At 37.8% G+C, this 14,861-nt stretch overlaps 1 protein-coding gene across 3 annotated transcripts in view; it reads right to left on the reverse strand.

Annotated features, from left to right (window-relative positions):
* ppp3cca (protein phosphatase 3, catalytic subunit, gamma isozyme, a) overlaps window positions 1–14,861 on the reverse strand; it is a 31,883-nt gene that overhangs the window by 14,682 nt on the left and 2,340 nt on the right. For all 3 annotated transcript variants that reach the window (XM_061277630.1, XM_061277629.1, XM_061277628.1), the window contains exons 2-4: window positions 9,830–10,027; window positions 8,025–8,149; window positions 102–213 (exon numbers count right to left, since the gene is read on the reverse strand). In XM_061277630.1, the coding sequence (XP_061133614.1) occupies window positions 102–213; window positions 8,025–8,149; window positions 9,830–10,027 (435 nt within the window). The remainder of the gene's footprint in view (window positions 1–101; window positions 214–8,024; window positions 8,150–9,829; window positions 10,028–14,861) is intronic.

A 14,861-nucleotide genomic window follows, 5' to 3' on the forward strand; every position in this document is an offset into this window, starting at 1 on the left:
AAATCACAAAAATTATTGGAGAACATCTGGCAAATAAATGGTAGAATTAAGCAGAGGGGACATTGGATTGGCCTTTAAATGGCTGAAAGACCTGCACTTACATTCCTGCTTGAAGGTGAAGTACTCTGTGAGGTGTCGGCACTCGTGGTTCCCTCGGAGGAGGAACAGTGTCGTGGGGTGGTTGATCTTGAGTGACCAGAGGTAGAGAACACACTACGAGGACAAAGTGACAGGAGGGGGAAAAATAGAATGAGGAAATTTGTAAGTTAGGGAAGTTACTGACTTGTGATGCACAACACGTTCATGCACAGTCTTTGAACTCACTGTATATAAGGCAGACAGAATACAACCATGGACGGGTACATTAGCAGAAAAAAAAAAAAGGATACTTTTAAACTTTACAAACAAGACATCAGATTTATTTCTATTACAGATTGTGGTGCTAAATCAATAATATAAATTTTCTTAAAAAAAGTTATGTTGTTTTTTTTTTTTTTAACTTAAGATCAGAGATGGGGACTCGAGTCACTGTGACTTGGACTCGAGTCGACTCGAGTCGCTGTTTTGATGACTTGTGGCTTAACTTGACAAAAATAAAAAAAACTTGAGACTCGACATGGAGTTGGAAGTTAAAGACTCGGGACTTGACTTGACTTGAGACACGATTACTTGAATAACTTCCGTGTTATTTAGTTTATGTTTTCAGTTTGAATATAAAATTAATAATACATTTAAAAAAGTAATATTGATAACACGGTAGGAGCGCAGGCTGAGAATGGCGTTGTCATGATTGGATTGCTACCCTGTCAATCAATCAGTCGTGCCCTCTCTACCTACCTAACGTGTTTATTGGAGAAGCACGCCCCTTTATATCAGACATGCACAAACATGTCAGCGGGAGCGGTACCTTCGGCTACCGTAATTACCTTTATGACGGCAAAAGACGGACAGCACAGTGCAAGATATGCAACAGAAACATTTCAGACAGCCAGACGACAACTTCAAACTTTGTCCGTTTGAAGTTTATAGCGCTCTGGTGTCTCCAGATGTTACAGATGAAACATAAAATGTTTCTAATGCTCTTTAATGTGTTTCTGTCTGCTGGGTTAGACACATTGGACATGATGGTTACTTAAAGTTACTTATATCTTGTCTTTTCACGTTACTAAAATCAGATTCTGCGGGTAAAATTGCAATAATAAGGTGACTTGACTTGGACTTGACTTGACCTATTTAAGGACTTGACTTGGACTTGACTTGACCTATTTAAGGACTTGACTTGACTTGCCCAAGAAAATGACTTGGGACTTACTGGAGACTTGAAGGTTAAGACTTTAGACTCACTTGAGACTTGCACATGTGTGACTTGGTCCTATCTCTGCTTAAGATTTATTCTGTTTTATAACACATTATGGGCCAAAACAAAAGAATTGTAATCAGTATTTATATTATAAGTGTAATCTATATCAAACATATGCAGCTTTGGTGTAATTAACATGTAGTTGAACCATAAGCTTTCTCAGAAGTACATCAAACTAGAGAATGCAATTTCCGTCGAAACTGTTTGTGACAGGCTGAATAAAAACTTGTGGAATGATATTGAATAATGCCAAATGACATCAAATGATATACAACGACCAGAAATGAGGAAGGTGGAACGATGAGAATCGGTCAAAAAATGTCGACATAGTAGCATGCCAAAAAAGTGCAACATTCCATCTTTGGTGATATTGCTGTTGCTTATTTGGTTATTACCAAATAAACATCACTAATCAGGTCAAAAAATAACAAGGAAAAACATTTAGTTACCTTTATTGAATTTTTTTAAAAAGTGTTTTTTAATTCATTGAAGTAATAGTTGATTCTGAAAATATTCAAGGATGACGGACAATTCCTCCTTGCCAAACCAAACCGAAAAAATGGCTACAATGATAGCCATGGTCATTCTATCTATCTATGTTTGTAAATGCAAGAATAAATGATGAACCACTCTATAAACCTTGCAATCTGCTGCAAATTATAATTAAGACATAATAATTGTAAAAGGGATGCTCATCTCCTTCCTGACGAATTATGATCAAGACATAATAATTGTAAAAGGCATGCTCATCTGCTTCCTGACTGGGTGTCAGGGTTTCCTTGAGCAAGACGCTGATATAACAACTTCTTAGGTTTTTAAAGAAGATAATGTAACTGTTGTCGATTAAAAATATTCATTCATCCATTTTCCAATCTGTTTATTCTCACTAGAGTCAGTCAGAGCAAATCAGACTTAAGCTGAACAAAAACTGCCTATATCTAAAACAATAAACAAAACACAGTGCAGCTAAGCACAAATGCAGAAATTGTGGTGCAAATTATAAATCAAAGAGAAACTAAATCGTTAGATCGGTTAAAAACATGGATTACTCACTTGCTCTGAAAGGCTTTCTTGCTAAGGTACTTAATTCACTTAAGGGGCACTTTATGTTACCTAGGCAACCACATCCTTGTATTCATCTTCCTGTACACTCATTTTGGAGAGACCTACTATGTTGCCTTCAGTAAAAAGAAAAATCTTCAGTTCTAATAGAGAATGTAAATGTAGCTATTTATTTTTATTATGTGTGCAATATAAAACTTACAGCAAATGTGATGCATGCGCACATTTCATATTCTAGATTACTAAGAGAAAAATATAAGCAAATACACATTTTAGCTAAATACTGAACTACAATTTATGTAAATTAACAATTGATGATTGGATACATTGTTGAAAAAGGTACAACTGTTTTTTGTGTTAAGCCTCTGCTTTACACCTGGGATAAAGTGACAGTGCAGCGTCATTGCTGTTGTTGTGTGTTGCCCAGCACTCCCATTTAAATAACAAATTTACTCCAGCCCACATGCACTTGTGGGTGTGATGATTTGAATGCAAGATCTGGGGAAGCACATTGTTGGTACTTCCTTGACTTGATGCTGCCTTCAGCGCTTAGGGATGAAAAAGAAAAACCTCAATACAGTGGTGGATCATTGAGAACAGGAATGTGAAACGATTATTCATTATCCTTGCACCACACCCTATGACAAGCTATGGCACATAAATTCACTACAAAGCTTGGCAGGAAAGAATTGGCAACAACTTGATTCAATTTGTGTGATTGAATCATAAACCCAGATCAAACCAGAATAACATTTTAACTTATTGAGGATAAGCTTGATCAAAAGTCAGAGGAAAACTGTATTTATTACAACAACAAAAAGCTTAAATACTGTGCAGCATCAACAAAATCAGCAATTATATGTCCATACTTTTTCGACACAAGCGGGCAAGAACCTATTTAACAGACTGTATTTTCCATACCATAAAGTGCTCTGGGTTAAAAGGCGCAATTTTGGGGCGATTCTGTACTTAATCCACACACGGGGCGCACTGCATTATATGGTGCATGCATACCATGATTTACGGTAAACAAAACATAAAAAATGCGAGCAAGACAGTGAGGTCGGTTGTTTTTTCTGTTGGCTGAGCAGAGCTCAATGTTTGTTTTAATAAAGTATTTGAATGAGTGTTGGTGTAGGCTACAGCGTCACATTTTAAATGACAACAACATAAATGCGTTCATGTCAAGTGTTAATCCACGAAGTTAACTGAGAGGATGTTGAAAAACATTTTGTTTGGAGTTCAAATTATTTGAAGTAGCTACTTAATAATTTAGTAGAAATTAATATTGACTTTGTTTAATAGTGTAAGTCCATTTAAAATAATTAAATTAAAATCAAAGTGAGGTGCAATCACAGCCCTGCAAAACATGAATTACCTTTTTGAATAATGTTTTTAGGTTTCAGTTTGAGCTGCTTCCAAGTATTTTTTCTACTGTTGGATTGTACCTAAATGAAGATCAGATTTCATTCCTACTTAAATTCATAACTATTGGCTATGCTACGATCTTATGGTTAGATGTTACATATATGTACATTCAAACTTGCACATCGGGCAGCAATTTCCTCCCATGACGTCTCGCTCTCCTTCGCTGCTGCAGCCGTATTAGATTCGTACTTGCCATAGGCTTGCATAAGGACCTCCAACGCCATTGTGGTACACTAAGCATCTGTTTTTCCTCAGTTGTCATGGTGACTTGTGGTATTGGGGCTCGATTGATGATGGCTTTTTATAGGAGTTGTGCACGTGCGTAACTTCAGGTGATCATACTCAGAGTTGATTGAACTAACTCAGATCAACTTTTCTGGAACCAAATACTCAGTCTACCATCTCAGAGTAAGTCAACTCAGAGTTCAGGGATAGACTCAGAGTATGTTGAACCTGCTTTCTGGAATACACCCCAGGAAGTGAGACTAGGGAAGTCAACCCTAGTCACAAAAAATACAAATACTAAATGTTACCCTTTAGTTGGCCCGGGGTAACTCTTGATTGATTTAAACAAGGGTAACCTCCACATTAACCCAACAGTCATTGTTGGGAATTATACTCTATTTGAAAATTTACAGACTAATGTTCCATAGTGTTTCTTAACCTGTAATGCCAAGGCACATATTACACACCTAAAAAAAAAAGATCACACCACTTAGCAGAATGAGTCACAATAACAGTGGATATACGTGTTCTGTATATACCGTATTTTTCGGACTAAAAGTCGCTCCGGAGTACAAGTCGCATCAGCCATAAAATTCACCATAAAGGGGAAAAAAACATATATACGTAAGTCGCACCGGAGTTTAAGTCGCATTTTGGGGGAAATATATTTGACAAAATCCAACACCAAAAACATACATAAACCAGCAACAACAGGGTAAACGATACGGTATGCTAACGTGACATAAACACAAACAGGGAGCTGAGAATGGAGCTGACGTAACATTAACAGTGAGTCAAATAACTAAAACATAAAGAACACGTTTATCGAACCATCTGTGTCGCTCCAAATCATTAAATCTCCTGACCCCGGAAGTCAGTGAATGGAACTCATTGTCAGTGAAGCTCCAAATATTCCACAGCCATAGTGTGCCACAGACAGACAGACAGAGACAGCTATAGTTAAAAAGTTAAAGTCCCAATCATTGTCACACACACATCTGGGTGTGGTGAAATTTGTCCTCTGCATTTAACCCATCCCCATGTGATTTTAATCCATCCCCTGGGGGAGAGGGGAGCAGTGAGCAGCAGCAGTGCCGTGCTCGGGAATCATTTGGTGATCTAACCCCCCAATTTCAACCCTTAATGCTGAGTGCCAAGCAGGGAGCCAATGGGTCCCATTTTTATAGTCTTTGCTATGACTCGGCCGGGGTTTGAACCCACAACCTTCCAGTCTCAGGGCGGACACTCTACCACTAGGCCACTGAGCTGGTATAGACAGATATAGAGAGACAGCTATAGAGATAGAGAGACAGCGATAGAGCGATAGAGCGATAGCTAGATAGAGCGATAGCTAGATAGAGCGATAGAGCGATAGATAGAGCGATAGAGCGATAGATAGAGCGATAGATAGAGCGATAGAGCGATAGATAGAGCGATAGAGCGATAGATAGAGCGATAGAGCGATAGATAGAGCGATAGAGCGATAGATAGAGCGATAGAGCGATAGATAGAGCGATAGAGCGATAGATAGAGCGATAGAGCGATAGAGCGATAGATAGAGCGATAGATAGAGCGATAGATAGAGCGATAGATAGAGCGATAGATAGAGCGATAGAGCGATAGAGCGATAGAGCGATAGAGCGATAGAGCGATAGATAGAGCGATAGATAGAGCGATAGATAGAGCGATAGATAGAGCGATAGATAGAGCGATAGATAGAGCGATAGATAGAGCGATAGATAGAGCGATAGATAGAGCGATAGATAGAGCGATAGATAGAGCGATAGATAGAGCGATAGATAGAGCGATAGATAGAGCGATAGATAGAGCGATAGATAGAGCGATAGATAGAGCGATAGATAGAGCGATAGATAGAGCGATAGATAGAGCGATAGATAGAGCGATAGATAGAGCGATAGATAGAGCGATAGATAGAGCGATAGATAGAGCGATAGATAGAGCGATAGATAGAGCGATAGAGCGATAGAGCGATAGAGCGATAGAGCGATAGAGCGATAGAGCGATAGAGCGATAGAGCGATAGAGCGATAGAGCGATAGAGCGATAGAGCGATAGAGCGATAGAGCGATAGAGCGATAGAGCGATAGAGCGATAGAGCGATAGAGCGATAGAGCGATAGAGCGATAGAGCGATAGAGCGATAGAGCGATAGAGCGATAGAGCGATAGATCGATAGAGCGATAGATCGATAGAGCGATAGATCGATAGAGCGATAGAGCGATCGATCGATCGATCGATCGATCGATAGATCGATCGATCGATCGATCGATCGATCGATAGATAGATAGATCGATAGATAGATAGATAGATAGATAGATAGATAGATAGATAGATAGATAGATAGATAGATAGATAGATAGATAGATAGATAGATAGATAGATAGATAGATAGATAGATAGATAGATAGATAGATAGATAGATAGATAGATAGATAGATAGATAGATAGATAGATAGATAGATAGATAGATAGATAGATAGATAGATAGATAGATAGATAGATAGATAGATAGATAGATAGATAGATAGATAGATAGATAGATAGATAGATAGATAGATAGATAGATAGATAGATAGATAGATAGATAGATAGATAGATAGATAGATAGATAGATAGATAGATAGATCGATAGATCGATAGATCGATAGATAGATAGATCGATAGATAGATAGATAGATAGATAGATAGATCGATAGATCGATCGATCGATCGATCGATCGATCGATCGATCGATCGATCGATCGATCGATCGATCGATAGATAGATCGATAGATCGATAGATCGATAGATAGATAGATAGATAGATAGATAGATAGATAGATAGATAGATAGATAGATAGATAGATAGATAGATAGATAGATAGATAGATAGATAGATAGATAGATAGATAGATAGATCGATCGATCGATCGATCGATCGATCGATCGATAGATAGATAGATAGATAGATAGATAGATAGATAGATAGATAGATAGATAGATAGATAGATAGATAGATAGATAGATAGATAGATAGATAGATAGATAGATAGATAGATAGATAGATAGATAGATAGATAGATAGATAGATAGATAGATAGATAGATAGATAGATAGATAGATAGATAGATAGATAGATAGATAGATAGATAGATAGATAGATAGATAGATAGATAGATAGATAGATAGATAGATAGATAGATAGATAGATAGATAGATAGATAGATAGATAGATAGATAGATAGATAGATAGATAGATAGATAGATAGATAGATAGATAGATAGATAGATAGATAGATAGATAGATAGATAGATAGATAGATAGATAGATAGATAGATAGATAGATAGATAGATAGATAGATAGATAGATAGATAGATAGATAGATAGATAGATAGATAGATAGATAGATAGATAGATAGATAGATAGATAGATAGATAGATAGATAGATAGATAGATAGATAGATAGATAGATAGATAGATAGATAGATAGATAGATAGATAGATAGATAGATAGATAGATAGATAGATAGATAGATAGATGTAAATCCTTGTACTCATGAAAGTAGGTCATCATTCAAAACTATAATGGATCCAAGCGTAATCTAGTTGCCACCCTCTAGTCATGACTCTCACCAAGGCCACTGCAAAACACTTGGTACAGCCGGCCTGCAGCCCTCTATTCCAAACCAGTGTCTTATTTTTAACCATTCCAATGAGCATAGGTGAACTGTGCCCTTTGGAATAGTCACTGAAATAGAATTTCAGGCAGACAAACCCATTCAGTCAAGAAGCACACATCTAAGATCTTGAACACAACAAAGAAAATATTGTTTACAGTATGTTTAATGAGCAAAACTTAGACACTGACTACATGTATCATTAAATTATGAAACAATATGATCATGACAAAAAAAAAAACATGTATACATATACACACAAATAACTTACCTCGATACTGAAGTATCCTCGATCTACGTAGTCTCCGAGGAAGAGATACCTTGTATTACTCGGTGATCCCCCTACTTCAAATAACTTCATGAGGTCAAAGAACTGGCCATGGACGTCACCACATACTGGTAAAACATAACACTATAAATTAGACTGCGGTACACCAATATTTGTTATTATAAATGAATTTGGTGTAATCACATTATAAACTAGAAGTTGAATTATTGGAGGATTTATTAATTAGTCGGACTGAAGACGTGTGCAACTGTAACACAAATGGCCTTCTACATAATGTCTCGATAAACTTGTTGTGTTCCTTCCAAAGAACTCAACTTTGGATTCATTTGTCAAATCAATTATTTACCAGTAATGTCGTGGAATAATACTCTTTAATAATAATAAAACACTTTTGCAAACTTCAAAACAGTAACGAGGATTTTGTGGACAGCAGTCTTTCTGTGGTGTCCTCCAATGACATTCATTGTTGTTAAATGTTTTCCACATCAGATTTGTCAACAGAAATGTTAGCGTGCCAGAGATTTCTTGAGCCGACACTAGGATTTTTTTTCCACCTCATGTCATCATCGACTCTAGGCCGGCTAATTCCTGACTTAGATTAGCTCTTGAAGTAGTTAGCCTTGGGGTTCAGATCAGGGCTGAACGATTATGGAAAATAATGTATTTGTGATTTGATTTGATTTGCATTTGTTGATGTAATATAGAATTTTTCGATTATTTTGTTTAATTATGAAAACCCTGCGATTGGCTGGCAACCGGTTCAGGGTGTCCCCCGCCTACTGCCCGATGGTAGCTGGGATAGGCTCCAGCAAGCCCGCGACCCCCGTGGGGATACAGCGGTACAGAAAATGGATGGATGGATCAATTACGAAAACCAATATCAGATCAGATCTATTATTTTATTCTATGATTAAGGCCAATGAAGCATTAATAAATATGAAAGACAGTTTGTCTAGTACAATTACAGGTTTCGTCTTACTAAACTTGACATGTAATCTTATAACATTGACCATGACAACATACATAATTCTGCCACACAAGTGTGGTGTAAAGGGCGGCTTTACCACATCACCATATAAAACTTCTCATGTTGGATGAAACACAATATGTAAACAAGTGAACTGCACTCGATAAATAAATACAATATACGCATGTAGCCTATGTAGAAATGTAAAACAATCTCCAGTCAGTAACATACGTACTAAAGTGTAAGTAAAGTAAGATTATAACTTCTTCATGTCGTCGGCAATGGCAACTCATTGATTAAATGATGAAGAATGACAAACTATAATCTGTCTGAATGTGTTGCTTCTTGACGGAGTTCTACTGTGATGGTAAATAACATTGGATATTAATGCAAGGATTCCCAACCAAGTACTGAGTGCATTAATGGACATTTTCAAAAGTTTGATTTTGTTTTGCTGTTTTAAATCTTTTTTTTTACTTGGTCTGAGGAAATATTCACATTTTTTGAGATAGGATTTTTGAGTTTTCTTAAACTGTAAATCCTAATCAGCAATATTAAAATAATAAAAGGCTTGCAATACTTCAGTTGATTTGTAATAAATCCAAAATGTATGACATTTTTGTTTTTTTAATTGCATTACAGAAAATAAAGAACGTTAGCACAATATTCTAATTTTCTGAGACAGTCCTGTAATTTATACATTTACAATTGTGGGCGTATAACATAGTCATATAAAATAGTTCTCTGAAAGCAATGCAGACCTGCCAACAATCACTAAAAATCAACTGTCTGCCATTTTAAAGAACGCTTGCCACCATACCTGTAATAGGTGCCTCCACTTCCAGCATGCACTTTTCTTGGCGAAGGATGTTGGCGCCATCGTTGATGATCTTTAGCGCCACATCTTCCTCCACCCTGCCCTCTTTGACGAGGTGGTTTCGTAGCAGCTCTGCATTGGGTTTCCCATCTTCAAATAGTTCTTTAACAGTCAGTTTATGTTGTGGTGGGTATGGCACAGCTGTTGAGGGGAGGGGAGGAGGGGGGTTATTTGGATAAAAAGGGAAAAGACGGTTGTGTTTTAGCATTTATAGGCCAGAAGAGGAGGCTCAAAAGTGACGGGGAAAACGTAGGAGTTATGAAATACTTGTGCATGATTGGAACAAAAGGTCTGATCTCAATGAGGAAGAAATTATGAAAGAAGGGGGGGGGGGGGGTGCACCCATGCATCTGCATCAACTATACAATACCGAGATGCATGAAGCCCTGCTCCTTATATGACCTGCCCTCAATGAGCAATCTGCTTCAGACCACCCACACAATCCTTTCTGCCATCAGCAAAAAAAGGTCAGTGCTTTTGAGGCTGGAACTTGAGTGCTTCGTGAGTAAAATGAACCCATTTGTTTTCACTGTGTAATTTAGTGACAAGGTAGTGCTGCGAGGAAGACAACCACTGCAGATATAACTGAAACAATGATATTACTACAACAAAGATACTAACAGTATCTAAACATAATCCCCTATGGACAAAAAAAGGCCACTCTGTACATCAGTCCTTGGGTTGCATCGTTGGATACCAGCATGCTAGCTCAGCACTAGAATTGAACATTAGTAACAGCAAATGGGGCATTGCCATTGAGCAAATTGCCATTAAGAAAATTGTCAAGGTCCACTAAAAAATATTACTGTGTGTGTGTGTGCGAGTGTGTGTATACGTGTATATGTGTATATGTGTGTATGTGTGTATGTGTGTATGTGTGTATGTATGTATGTATGTATGTATATATATATATATATATATATTTTTTTTTTTTTTTTTTTAACTGAAATCGCTGATCCGAACAACCAATGATTTCCAATGATTCATAAAGGAAAATCTTGAAAATGATCAGGGGTGCCCAAACTTTTGCATATGATGACATTTATGCACCTGCCTACTTTTGTTCAAGTAATGATTGCACACTTTCTGTAAATCCTATAAACTTCATTTCACTTCTCAAATATCACTGTTTTTATGATATATATATTTAACTGAAATTGCTGATTCGAACAAGCAATGATTTATAAAGGAAAATCATGAAAGCCAAACTTTTGCATATGACTGTGTGCATATATATAAACGGACATAAATCATAAATATACATTGACTGGTGTAGAATAAATAACAAGAAAGTGCTCTTCAGCCTACGGCACAGCCATGAAGAGGGCTGTAAGCTGAGGTGGTGCAAGCTTTAAGAACAGATTAGGTAAAGCCTCTATTAGCAAGGGCTTCCAGATTCAGGGGCTGTTTACTTAAAAGCCCAGACACACTTGAGACAGCTGCTTGAAAGCTGGAAGGAAAAAGCACGTTTTCAAAAAAAATGATGACTATTCAAAGAAAACAGGAAATGCCCTCACATGAAGTTATAAATGCGTTATCAAAATTGTATTTATTTTATTAATTGTATTTGACTAATACAGCGTGCAACAAGGGAAAAGACTGAAAACATTTGAAACATAAAAGATACAATAATAATAATAATAATAATAATAATAATAATAATAATAATGTATATGCAAGGCGAGCCACGGTGGTACACTGTTAGCATGTCCGCCTGACAGTTCAGAGGTGCAGGGTTTGATTCAGACTTCCTGTGTGGAGTTTACGTGATATCTCCATGCTTGCGTGGGTTTCTTCAGGGTACTCCAGTTTCCTCCCACATTCCAAAGACATGCATGGTAGACCAATTGAGGACTTCAAAATTGTCCGTAGGTGTGATTGTGACTGTGGATGGGTATTTGCCTAAGTGTGCCCTGGCCACCAGTTCAGGATGTACCCCACCTACTGCCCAAAGACTGCTGGGATAGGCTCCAGCACGCCCGCGACCCTTGTGAGGATAAAGCAGTTCAGAAAATGGATAGATGCAAATGGCAAAAACACTGCAAGTAAAAAGTTGTGGCAACTGCAAATAAAACCAACAAGTGGAAGCAAACTTACAATCCGCAAAAAAAAAGCAAAGAAAAAACACTGCAAATGGCAAAAACACATCCCAAGTCAAAACAGCACTGCAAATGAGAAATATACTGCAAGTTTTCAAAGCACAACGGACGTTCGCCAGGGTACTAGGAACGGACCAGTTCTTGAGTGAGCTTGAGTTAGGTAGATTGGCTAAGAACTCTCTTGGAGTTCCAGCAACATATGTTGCTCGTGAGATGGTTTTCTCTTCTGCAGTTGACATTGTAATAACAGCACAAACCTCTCACCTGAGAATATAGAGTGGTCTTTAAAGAATTGATTTTTATCTATCCGGTTTCTCCCTCAGACAAGGGTCAGTTTTTTGGTTTACTTTAGACAATATCCACTGGTATTTAAAGAATTGATCATTATTCATTGAAATGTTCAGAGAAATGTTTGTTTTATTTATTTTTGTTATATCGCAGACTGGTTCAAGAACACTTTCACTTATTTTATGATGACAAAGTAGACTGATCATAAAACAAATGTTTATTTTATGTAGTTTTGGTTGAGTTAATTGAGGTTAATTAGAAGTACCTTATTATTGAGGACTGGTCTAAAGAGATGTTATTATCCATCATCTGTACCGCTTGGCCCCACGCGTTCGCGGGCATGCCTATCCCTGCTGTCATTGGGCAGTAAGTGGGGGACACCCTGAACTGGTTGCCAGCTAATCGCAGGACACACAGGGACGAACAACCATCCGCACTCACACTTACGGGCAATTTAGAGTGCTCAATCGGCCTACAAAGAATGTTTTTGGGATGTGGGAGGAAATCACACACACAAGAACATGCAAACTCTACAGAAGGAGGGCCGGAGGTGGAATCAAACCCGCACATTATTGTTGATGTTATTATAACATAAATCACGTAGATGTTCTTAATATTGCAATAGAATCCAAGATATTTTGTCTGGAGGTTTTCAACAACTAAACACATTTGTGTTTTTTAATGTGTTTTTTTTTATGTTTAAACCGAACCGAAGTTTGAACTGAACTGTCAGTTAAAAACCGAAACTTGAACTGAATCATGGGTATGGCAAACCGTTACACCCCTACCTAAAACTAATGCGTAAGATTCCGCCAGCCGCCATCATAGATAAATACATACAGCTTTTACTGCAGTGCTTAAGCCAGTATCTCACTGAGCCACAAGTGTTTGCGCACGTAGCAAACGTTGATGTTTCCTCAGGCTTCCTAAAAGGTTGCAAACAGTCTAACAGTTTAATGGAGGTGACTGCCGTGAAATATTGAATGCAAGAAAAACCCTGAGCTGTTTTTATTGTTCCAAATGGCTTACCTTGAGTAAAATCAACATTGCATTGTGGCCAACAGTAGAATCTGGGTCAATTATGTACATTGTGTGAGGGGTTCCATCAGATGCATATGGTAGGTAGCTTGTGTGTGCTAGCTAAAGCTAGCTAAAGCTAGCTTCCAGACACGACTGTCCCTAAGTCAAAAATATCAGGCATCAGCCATAACGTGCTTCCTTTTTGCATCACCAAGGCATACACGAGGTCTACGGCCGGCACGAGAAGCGGAAGACGAGGCATTTTCAAAAGGAAAATATAACGCCAGATAGATAAATGACTTGAGTATTGACATTAATTATTGACAATCTTGGTAGCCCTAACGTGGTGGTCACGACAAGCTAAGAGTGGAAAAAGTGAATGCAGCGAACATGCCGACCAAATTTGAGCACTTGACCATGAAGAACACACAAACACACACACAATAATAAACAGCCTATAACCAACATAAATGGAAAGTCTGTCGCCGAATGTGGCCAGAGCAACCTGTTCAAACACAGATAGAAAAAGTAGCTCTGTCTGTCATTGAACAGCAGCACTTCATTCAAACAGAGAGCAGGGAAATAAAACAAGCACAAATGTTTCCTCTTACAACAGGGTGAAGTAAGTTTTGCACCCAAGTACGGAGAAATGTTTTGTTAAAAACAAATAGGGATACACACCCTGCCTGCGCTGGGTGTCTTATTAGAAAGCGCCTGGCTTAATTAGCATTAATGTTTGATGAAAAACGACAGACACGCACTGGGCTACTGCTGCACCCACACTGTCTGGCATGACTACAAACGACTCAAGAAACAAAAGCACTACTATCTACCGCCCTGTCCACTGGGGATAGTGTTATGAACCGGTGTATGCTTGAACCGGAATATGTTTGCTATTGTTTCAGAATCAATACGACACACAGAATTGAATTATAAAGATGCGGCTGGATAGAGATGAATGGAGCAGACTGTTGCTGGGTGAATTATAAAACCTCTTCAGATTGCTCTAATTATCAGTGAATGCATTATCCTTGCATGGTAATTGGCCAATCCTCGGGTTTATTCTTCATCACCGTCAGTCAAACCTGGTGTGGTGGTAGCGAGCTAAATCTGCTCTTATAGCCAATTTTTGTATCATTTCAAACAGCAGAAGATCTCCTTCAACAGTTTTAAGACATCTAGGCACCTGCAGGTCTAGATTAAAAGAAATTGTAAAATTTTAAACATTACTGAACACAGAAATGATGGCGTACTGTAGCATCACGGTGCAAATCATAAAGCTCTGAAACTGTTTGACGTACGGATGACACTTTTTGCCACAAGTGAAAGATTTGAAAACCTCAAGCATGTTAAAAAATCAAGATAAAACCATCAGGGCCGTTTCTTACATACCTAGTTTTCCTATCACATACATTAGAATACTTGCCAGATAACAAGCTTAATTGTTAGTAAAACTACAGTAACTGTTGTAAAAATATCCCAAGGATAAAAATTTCATCTACAAGTACATATGGAAATATACATATGGTGAAGTATTGTTGAAAAACACAATTCATGTGTACTGTTGA

The sequence above is a fragment of the Syngnathus typhle genome, linkage group LG5 (assembly GCF_033458585.1).
Source record: "Syngnathus typhle isolate RoL2023-S1 ecotype Sweden linkage group LG5, RoL_Styp_1.0, whole genome shotgun sequence".
NCBI lineage: Eukaryota > Metazoa > Chordata > Actinopteri > Syngnathiformes > Syngnathidae > Syngnathus > Syngnathus typhle.